General features: G+C 42.2%; 1 protein-coding gene across 2 annotated transcripts in view; it reads left to right on the forward strand.

The window, feature by feature from the left end:
* Positions 1-3,209: 3,209 nt before the first annotated feature.
* The window catches only part of MATN2 (matrilin 2), a 189,519-nt gene continuing 181,745 nt past the window's right edge, over positions 3,210-10,983 (forward strand). For both annotated transcript variants that reach the window (XM_006900358.1, XM_006900357.1), the window contains exon 1: positions 3,210-3,348. In XM_006900358.1, the coding sequence (XP_006900420.1) occupies positions 3,210-3,348 (139 nt within the window). The remainder of the gene's footprint in view (positions 3,349-10,983) is intronic.

Consider the following 10,983-nt stretch of genomic DNA (forward strand, 5'->3'; position numbering starts at 1 on the left):
CCTGGAGAGGGTTAAACCAGGCTACTCCTTGGAGGCAAGGATTCTGGGGCTTCGTCTGACATACTTTGGAGGTCCTTGGAGAGGGATATCATGCTTGGGAGGGTAGAGGAACGGTGCAGGAGGGGAAGACCCTCTATGAGGTGGATTGATTCAGTAACTGGGGTAATTGGGATGGGTCTGTCAGAGGCAGTGTGATCGGCACAGGATAGAGCAGGGTTTAGGGCTGTTGTACATAGGGTCGCTATGAGTCACAAATGACTCGACGGCACCTAACAACAACAACAACAATGACCATGTTCCCTGCTTAGCGTCTTTCCTTTCTCCAGGCCAGCTGCTGGCCAGACCTAAAGCTGAAAAACAAGTAAAGGCAGTGCTTCTTTGTTTGAAATGTCCCATGGGTACCCTGAGATTCAGCACAGGGTTCTAATTATGTGTCTGACAACTTTTGCTCAACATACAGTTTGATCCTGTTCTTTCTGGTCCTCTAGCATAGGGAACAGAGTTTGTTACTTTTTGTTACCCCTGCCTCCATCCACATCTAAATGCTTAGAAAAGTAGAGGGTCTGAGAAATGAAGGAAGACTCTCAACAAGATGGACTGAAACAGGAACTGCAATAATGGGTCTGAGTGTGAAGAGGTTGGGAGGATGATGCTGGATAAGGATACAGTTTTGGACTGTTGTTGATAGAGTCACTATGAATTGCAGTCAACTGGACAGGCATCTAACACCACCACCTCATTTTAACACTTGTATGTTAGGTACTATTATAAATTATTTACGTCTTAGTGCAACAATGAATGAATGGAAACCCAAAATCTCTGTAAATGTTTATGAAAATTAATAAAATATAATTATAGAAAAAAATTATTTACGTCTATTGTGGTGGTGATGTTCAACTCTGTAGTTGAAATTGACCCATAACTGACCCTTCAGAGGGTTTTCAGGGACAGTAAATCACACAGGAGGAGAATGCCCATCCTTCTCTCTTAGAGTAACTGGTAAATCCAAACCTCCTGCCTCCAGGTTGGGAGCACAGTTGCTTACCACTAGTCAGAATCATTATTGCCGTAACCTGATAGGACAGCTAAGTAGGTTGGCCAAAGCCACCAACAGCTAGCAAATGCTCAACTCAGGATTCAAGCTGTCAACAGTGAACCATATTTATTCATTCTTCCTATCTGGATGTGGCAGGCTGGATTAAGAAATATACAGAATAGTCATATTTTTAAATTGAGATTATAATTAAAGATTGTAGAGAACTTGGATATCCATTCATTCATTGTTGCACATTTTTCTCCCTGCCCACATCTCCCCTCAGTTCACTTTTCTCTTTGAAAAGAAAAAAAAAATTGTTTTATTGTTATACAATCCGCCCCCCTCACCCCAGTCCACTTTAGTATGGACTCTTGTTATGGAAATAATACCTAGTCATATATCCCTTTTAAACAATTCTCTCCCTCATCTGCTTCAATGCAGTGTACATTGTTTATGCCCTCTCTTCTTAGTTTTCTCCCAGACCCGATGTTGGTCCTTATAACAGTGAGGTTATGCAGTATAGAAATACACATAATATTAAGGGAGCTTTGGTGGCCTAGTGGAAAGAAGCTGCACTGCAATCCTGAAGGCACGCCGTTCAAAGCCACCAGCCGCTCAGAGGGAGAAGGATGGGCAGTCTCCTCCCATGCGGTTAACTGCCTCTAAAAACCTGCCAGAGGGTCAGCTATGGGTCAGTTCCAACCCTATGGTAAACAACAACAACATTGCTTAAATAAACTAGTGAAAAAAAATTTAAAAATCCCAGCCAATAACATTGATTTTGAGTCAGAACCAACTCATCGCTGAGGCTCCATTGGGTTTTCAGGGGCTATAAATCACACAGGAGATTGCCCGTCTTTTTCTAGCCAAGCTGTTGGTGGATTTGAACTGCCAGCGAGGTGCCATCATGTGTTAGTGCAACTCCTTAGGGACTGTGCCACCAGAGAGCCCCAAAGATAACATCATGTACCACCTGCTCCTTGCCACCAAGTAGGAGCTGCCACATAGCTGCCTTCCAGTGGCTTTCAAAGGCTGTACAGCATATGGGAAGAGATTTCTCATTTGCCTGCCATGGAACAGCTGGTGAATTCGAACCACTCACCTTAGAGTTGGTAGCGCAACCTCATATTTACTTGGCCACCAGTTGTTATTGCTGTGTACCATCGAGTCGGAGCTGACTCAACTGACCCTCAAAAGTGTTTTCAGAGGCAGTTCATTGCATCGAAGGAGATTGCCCTTCCTTCTCCCACAGAGCAGCTGGCAGATTTGAACTGTGTGCCTTCACAAAACAACAAGAGCATGATAGGGAGCTCTGGTGGCATAGTGTATAGAAAAGTGTACTTACTAACTCCAAGCTGGCACCTCTCTGTTGGTGTGAATCTTCCAGTGACTCCCTGAGAGAAAGGTGGGCAATCTAATCCCATGCAATTAATTTTCTCCTAGAACCCTCCGAAGGGTCAGCTAAGAGTTAGTCCCAACTCTAAGGCAGAGAGTGCATGCTGCTATGCAGTGTAATGTAATATTAACATGTAATATATAATAGCCTATCTATCTATGAGTTACTGAGGGCCATCAACTTTATTTAGGGAGCTCTGGTGGCCTAGTGGTAAGGAATTGTGCTGCCAACCCAAAGTCATGTGATTCAAATCCACCAGATGCTCTGCAGGAGAGAGATGGGCCAATGGGCAAGCTCGTGTAATTCCTGCTTCTGAAAACCCACTGGAGGGTCAGCTATGAACCGGTTTTAACTCCACAGTACACAATAACGACAGCATCAACTTTATTAGACTTAACAAATAGTGTTACTTGGAACCCTTAGCCAATTTTCCCATTTCAAATCCAAGATATAGAACTTGACAGTGAACTACCTCTTGGGAGGTAATGGATGAGAGAGACATCAGGATAGAATTTTTCTTTCAAGTTCTCCATTCAGTCTTGATGTGACTAAAACAATGATGAAATCTGGCTATGCATGCTTGATTCCATGTCCTAGAAGAACCCAGAACTTAAGTAACCCACCCTAATAGAACGAGGTAAATTCTGTGGGTCAAACACACAAATGGCGTTTAAAGTACAGTGCCTATTGAAAGGTGGGCAGCAGATGGGGTGTAACTCAGATGTCTGACCTCCTTCTCCTTCTTGTGTCACAGCCTTGCTCCTTAACTTCGTGAAAATGGGAAAGATGCAGCTGGGCTGCTTTCTGCTGCTCCTCGGACCAGCCCTTCTCGCCGCCGAGGCCAGGGAGCTGCCACACTCGAGGGGCCGCTCGAGAGGGCGGCTCAGTCGGACCCACCCGCAGACGACCCTGCTGGGTGAGTGATGGGCCTCCACTTACAGAGGTGGGCAGGATGGGGTGGTCGATGGAAGACCATGGGGTTCCAGGGATGATGCCAGAATGAGGCACACCCTGGGCCCAGGGCCCAGGCTGAGCATGCACCCGGTGGAGGAGCGCATTAGGAATGAGTATCCCCAGAGGAAGATGTGGGTTTTCAAATGAAATAAAATCTCTTTTTTTGATATCATTTTTAAAATTTCAAATTCTCCTCTCTTTTCCTTTTTTCTCCCCAGATCCTTACTGTATACAGCTTTCACCCAACTTATCTATTTATTTTTTCCTTAGTATATCTTGTTTTTAATTCTTACTCCCTTCTTTCTACTTTCTCACCCCAGTTAACACTCCAAGATTGACAGTGTGTAAATCCTACTTTATTAATGATCCCTTTTTTATTTTTATTTTTTTTTATTAATGATCCCTTTTTTAGAATTCTTTTTTTTTTTATTGGTGGGTATATGATTGTTCATATACATTGTGTTTCAACCATGTATATAGTGGAGAGTTTTGTGTGTGTTTCCTTCATTTTCATTAATTTGACATTGTGCTGAATAAAATCATTCCCATACATTGTGTTTTTAAAATTAATCACCATTGAACTATACCCACCATTATAAGGTCTTTTCAAGTATCTATTGATCGTTGACATTGAGGAGAATGGGAATCCCAGAGCCCTTAATTGTGCTCATGAGGAACCTATACCTGGAGCAGGAGGCTGTTGTGTGAACAGAACAGGGAAGCACTGCATTGTTTGAACTGGGAAAGGGGTGCATCGGAGATGTATTCTTTTTCCATATCTGTACAATATATATGCTGAGCAAATTATCTGAGAAATTAGGCTATATGAAGAGGAGTGTGGCATCAGGATTGGAGGCAGACTTATCAATAAACTGCATCATGGGGGAGCTCTGGTGGCCTAGTGGCAAGAAGCTGCACTGCAATCCCAGAGGAACACGGTTCGAATCCACCAGATGCTCTGCCGGAGAAGGAGGCGCAATATCCTCCTGTACCAGTCAGATCTGATTTGACGGTACAGGCACACAAAATAAAAAAAAAATAAAATAAAATAAAAAAAAATAAACTGCATCATGCAGATAACACAACCTTGCTTGCTGAAAGTGAGGAGGATTTGAAGCACTTGTTGCAGAAGATCAAGGAATGCAGCCTTTGGTATGGATTGTGTCTCAATAGCAAGAAAAAGAAGATTCTTATCACTGCACCAATAGACAGTGTCCTGATGGTTGGAGAGGAGATTGAAACTGTCAACAACTTCATCTTGCTTGGGTCCATAATTAACACCCTTGGTACAAGTGTTCAGGAAATAAGGAGGTGCATTGCACTGGGAAAATCTGCAGTTAGGGACCTCTCCAAATTATTGAGGAGTAATGATATTAGTTTGAGGACCAAGGTGTGTCTGGTTAAGGTCATGGTCTTTTCTATTACTAGCTATGCATCTGAGACCTGGACAGTGAATAAGGATGACAGAAAAAAGAATTGATACCTTTGAACTGTGGTGTTGGAGAAGAGCACTGAACATCCCATGGACAGGCAAGAAAAGGAATGTCTTGGAGAGGGTGCAGCTGGAATGCTCTTTGGAGGAAAGAGTCATGAGGCTTTGCTCCACATACTTTGGACATATTGCTACAAGGTGCTATTCCCTGGAGAGGGACATGATGTTGCAAAGGGTGGAGGGCCAGCAAAGGAGAGGAAGACCTTGACCAGGTGGATTGACAAGGTGCCTGCTACAATGGGCTCTTCTGTGTCAGGAAGTGTGAGGATAACGCAGGACAGGACTAGGTTCAGTTCTTTTGTTCAGGAGTTTGCTATGAGTCATACTCGAGTCGGTGGCACCTAACAACAACGACAACAACAAAATAACAACAACAACAACAACAACAACTTATCTTTCCCATTTCCTTTACCACCGAATTTTGCAACCTTATGATATCTCCTCACTAGTGATTTTTTTAAACAAATTTTATACTGTTTTACTTACAAAGTCTGAATACATTGTTTTTCTCACCAGATCTTTCTCATCTCCTTCACCCTACCCATCAAACTGTACAATCCTATGATTAAACCCCCTCACCTCATCCCTCTGCTTCCACCCCCCCTTCCTTGGATCCTTTTACTCATTCTCCAATCATGATTTTATACAGTGCTTGTCCTTATGGGACTGAGTTAGTTCACTCAGCATAATGATCTCCAGTCCCTCCCAAGTTTGGTAGTAATTTACAAAATCATTGCTCCTGCGTGCTGCATAATATTCCATGGTGGGAACATTCTATATAATTTCTCAATCCACCTGATTGTGATTGGACATCTGGGCTGTTTCCATGCTCTTGAGATGGTGACTTATTAATGATCTTATATAATAATTGTCCTTTTGTGATTGATTTGTGTCACTCAGTATAACTTGTTCTAGATGGCTCCATATTGTGTGCAATATTTCACAGATTCTCTTTTAAAGTTTAATTGGAGTCTCAAGATTTTTTCCATTATGCAGAACAAGACTTTTTATGTGAAATATCCCTGTTGGATTTATCTGGGCAAAAGTGTTATGAGAATTTTCTAAAGGATTTGGTCCACTGAGCTTTTGTTAAGAAGGTTCTGGGCACAGTTGTATGAGAAAGTGAGTAAGCAGGTGTGTGGGGTGGGGGCCAGTCACCAAAAGAGGTGAAGGCTCTGGGGGCTGAATTCAGACAGCAGGGAGAGGAACTGTCAGGTGTTTATTATTCTGACCCAGCAAACAGGTCATTCTTCAGGTGATTCCCCCTGCCCCCTTCTCCTTGGACAAAAAGCCAAATGCTGTGAAAACACACAGAATAAAGTTACAGTGCTTCTCTTCTGAACCTGGGCTCAGTTACGACTAGGGTGGGGAGTTGGATGAGGAGGTTAGCCAATGGCAAGAGAATGGCTTTTAGCAAAGATATAGGTTCAAGTCCCAGCTCTGCCAAATCCTCACCTGTAAAACAGGAATGTTAGTATTCACCTGGGAGTGTTTTTGTGAGACCTAAATGGGGTGATATTATTGTGGCTCTTGTTATGTGTTGTCGAGTTGCCCATGACCCATAGCATCCTTGTGTACAATAGCTCTGAATCCTGCCCTGTCCTGAGACAGTCTCACTGACTTCAACACATCTACTCCGGTTATCCCAGTTACTGGGTGAATCTGTCTCATCCAGGGTCTTCCTCTCCTGGGCTGTCCCTCCATCCTTCCAAGTATGATGTCCTTCTCCAAGGACTGATCTCTCCTGGCCATGTGCCCAAAGTATTTGAGATGGAGCTTCAAAATTCTTGCCTCCAAGGAGAAACTTGGTTTCACCCTCTTTAAGACACACCTATTTGTTTTCTTAGTGGTCCATGGTATGTTCAATACTTTTCTCCATTGAGGTGATAAATGTAAAAAATTTGCAAGAGGCTTTACCGTATAGCTATCATTCCACAAAGTTGTTTTTTGAAAACTTTCTTTTTTAATTTATGTCATGTTGGTTTACTTTATATCTTATTGATATCTCTGACCACCTGTGCAAGCCATTGAGTGAATAGCCAAGGACCAACGAGGTAGTCTAAGCTGCTGAAATGATGTTCAAGGCACAAAGGAACCTAAAGAGTTCTGTACTGAGAGGTCAAAATCGAGTGATCTAGAGGCAGCTCTGGTGGCCTAGTGGCAAGAAGCTGTACTGCACAAATCAAGTGATCTTGGCCCAAGTAATAACCTCAGATCTTTCATGTCTTCATTCTCCCAGAATTCCCGTTTCCCCAGGGCTAATAAGCATTCTACGAATGTAGAAAGTTGGGAAATGTTTACTAGGTTCACTAAAAAACTGCTTTCAAGATGGTAAGCAAGCATATATAGAACTGGAAATGAGCGGTTCCCAGATCATCACCAGCAGGGTCAGATTCCCTGATAAGCAAGAGAAACACAGGCTGGCTTATGTTTACTTACTTACCTGTAGTGAACACTTGGACATTTTTTTCATGACATCAAAGATTCTAGGCATGGCTGGCATCTGCCTTTCTTCCACCCCACAGCCCCTTGTTACTGAATCAAAGCCTCTTTTTGGCTTTACAATCTCTCAAGGGGATGAGGTCTGGTGGCATAGACTGGAGGGGGCTGCACTGCTAATGAGCAGCTCTAGGCCGTGCCTCTGGCGGTTCAAGGTGGGGTGCTTCTCTCAGTTACCTTTCTACTTTGTAAGCCTTGCAAGTGGCTGCTCCAAGACCTTTTGGTGGGTTGCCTGGTTTAGGATTGTGGAAAAGAGCAAACCATGAAGCTGGGTTCTCAGGGGAAATCTGCTGTCGGTCTTATCTTGACAAGGGAAACACAGATGGAGAGGCCATGGTTCACAGCTTTGCAATGATTATGTGACCTCCACGTCATTGTTACAATATAGTGTCTTTGTTTTATGGGTGTTTGTTTTTCTTGGCTTTTTGGTTTCAGTTTCCAGAACATTTCCCAGGCCACATTGCACTTGTTTATGGCCAATCATGTACTGTATTTATGGTCTCCCCCAGCATGATGTATTTCACTCATAACTTGTTTGAAAGGCTGTCTCTGACTTGCCATTTGAGAAGTTTTAACAAAGGAGTAGTAGAATTGTTTCTTAAGTCCATTTTCTTTTGGATTTTATATGTATTACTTTTTATGTTTAAAATCAGATCAGACAACAATTTGAACCAGCATTTTGGTGGGGTTTTTTTGTTTTTGTTTTTTTAAAAAAATAAACAACAAAAGCACATGTGCACACCCCCACACCCCATCCTGTGAACATTCTTCTAAGTTTGTCCCTTACCTCACACATTCCTCTTCAGTTTCTCCTCCATGCCAGACACAGGGGATTTACAGTGAATAACCACCGCCAGGAGGCCCACTATAATGTAGTGGGGAAGAAGGGCTTGTGAAAACATAATGAATTTGGTGGAATTCATGCCCAACAATAGAGTCCTGTCTAAATGACAGCTTGAGTCTGACTAAAGAGTGGGTTTGGTATAAGGCTGTTGTTGTTATGTGCTGTCGAGTCGCTTGCGACTCACAGCGACCCTATGTGCAACAGCCCTAAACTCTGCTCTGCCCTGTGCCAGTCGCACTGTCTCTGACACTCCCATCCCGATTATCCCAGTCACTGAATCAGTCCACCTCATAGAAGGCCTTCCCCTCCTGCGCTGTCCCTCCATCCTCCCAAGCATGATGTCCTTCTCCAAGGACCGTTCTCTCCTCACAACATGTCCAAAGTATGTTAGACGGAGCCTCAGAATCCTTGCCTCCAAGGAGCCACCCGGTTTAACCCTTTCCAGGACAAATCTGTTTGTTTTCCTAGCAGTCTACATGGTATTCTCAATACTCTTCTCCATCACCACAGCTCAAAGGCATCAATTCTCCTTCTATCCTCCTTGGTCATTGTCCAACTCTCTGATGCATAACAAGTGATTGCGAAGACCATGGCCTGTATCATATGCACCTTAGTCTCCAGAGAGACACCATTGCTCTTCAGTATAAGGCTGTAGTTCTCAGAATTTTTGCTCCCAGGATCCTTTACACTAAAAAAAGAAGAAAAAACCCACCCCAAAAGATTAAAAATTCCAAAGAGCTGTCCCATAGTGTTTCAAATGCTGTAATCTTTACAGAGTAGGAGAAAGATGGGTGATTTCCTCCCATGCAGTTCCACTCAGTGGTATTTGCTCAGTGATGAGCGAATTCCAGCTTGGTGGGACGTAACAACAATAACAATCTTTATGGAAACAGGCTGCCATATCTTCTACTATGGAGTAAGCTAGTAGGTTCAAACTGCCAACCTTTCAGTTAGCAGTCAAGCACTTTCACCACTGTGCCATTGTATTTATGAGTTAGAACTCTTGATATTTACTGGATTAAAGATTTAAAATGTCTGTTTTAGTTATTTTAAATATGGAACTCTGCTGGCCTAGTGGTGAGGCGCTGCACTGCAATCCCAGTGGCATGCGGTGTGAAGCCACATGCTGCTCCACTGAAGAAAGACAGGCGTTTTCCTCCTGTGCAAGTTGCTGTTTGTGGAAACTGCTAGACGATTAGCTATGAGTTGGTTCTGATTCAGTGATCAAAAGCAACAGCAGTTAGTTTAAAAAGAACAGTAAACGTATAATAAAATAACATAAATGAAATCTTTACATAAAAACCTATTTTAAAATTTTAAAAATATTAAAATTAAGAGTAGCATTTACTCTATTAACAGTAGTCTTCTATTTTTTTACCAATTTCTTTTGCTTGGTAAATGACAACTAGACTCTTATCATCTCCATTCAGGCTCTTGAGAACTGTTTGGTCTGCATGAAGAAGACATGATACAACAAAACAGATACCCAAAACCCCTAACAGTAAACTTTTTATATTCTGTACATTCATAAAAGAATGAGAGGCAAAAAGGCATATATTGGTGTCATTATAAAAATAGTTTTGACTTCCTGGATTCTGTCAGTTTCTAAAACCAAAGCATCGGTGTTATCGCAGTCATCAGTGTTATCTCAGTCCAGTTAGGACTGAAGGGGGCTCAGTAAGTCTTCAGTGGGGCTCAGAATGGTGTGTCTCCAAAGGGAGTTTCAAACCAGTGCAATCAGCAGAGACCTATATACTGCTGCATCCCTTATTGGTGCAGGAGCTACTGCAGTAGGAGTGGCCGGTTCTGGTGCTGGTATTGGAGTGTCTTTGGCAGCTTTGTCATTAGTGATGCCAGAAGCCCTTCACTAAAGCAGCAGCTGTTCTCATAGCTGTCCTGGGATTTGCCTTGTCTGAAGCTATGGGACTCCATTTTTTGATGATTGCTTTCTTGATTTTGCTTGCTAAGTAGCATAAATAACTGTGGAAGATGTTGGCATCCATATTAATTGTGGAATATTAATTTATAATTGTGGAAATACTATGTATCTTACTGTGACTCTGGAAACTGTAGTATTGGTGTTATGAAAATATTAGCAACATTATTTCTAAGACTCTTTTCATTAAAGGTGAAATCTTTAAAATAAAATCAAGAAAGATGTCCATCAGGGGCATATCCTTTCTCCATACCTATTCAATTTGTGTGCTAAGCAAATTATTTGAGAAGTTGAACTTTGTGAAGAAGAATGTGGGATCAGGATTGGAAGAAAACGTGTAGACAACATGCATTATGCAGATGATACAACCTTGCTTACTGACGGTGAAAAGAACTTAAAATACTTGTTGCAGAAGATTTAAGACTATAGCCTTCAGTATGGATTACATCTTGACATCAAGAAAACAAAAATTCTCACCACCAAGCCAATAGGCAACAGCATAGATTGAGAAAATATTGAAGTTGTCAACAACTTAATCTTACTTGGATTCACAACCAACACCCTAGGTACTAGTATTCAAGAGATTAAAAGACATGTTGCACTGAGAAAAATCTGCTATCAAGGACCTCTTCAAAGTGCTAAGGAGCAATAGCATCCTCGTAAAGACTAAGGCACACCTGAGTCAAGCATGGTCTTTTCAGTTACTTCTTATGCATCTGAAAGTTAGACAGTGACTAAAGATGACAGAACAAAAATGCATACCTTTGTTTGAGTTGTTGTGTTGGAGAAGAGTACTGAATATCCCATGGACTGCCAAAAGAACAAA

Source organism: Elephantulus edwardii, unplaced genomic scaffold (assembly GCF_000299155.1).
Source record: "Elephantulus edwardii isolate Elephantulus edwardi_28Jun2011 unplaced genomic scaffold, EleEdw1.0 scaffold00282, whole genome shotgun sequence".
In the NCBI taxonomy this organism is placed as follows: domain Eukaryota; kingdom Metazoa; phylum Chordata; class Mammalia; order Macroscelidea; family Macroscelididae; genus Elephantulus; species Elephantulus edwardii.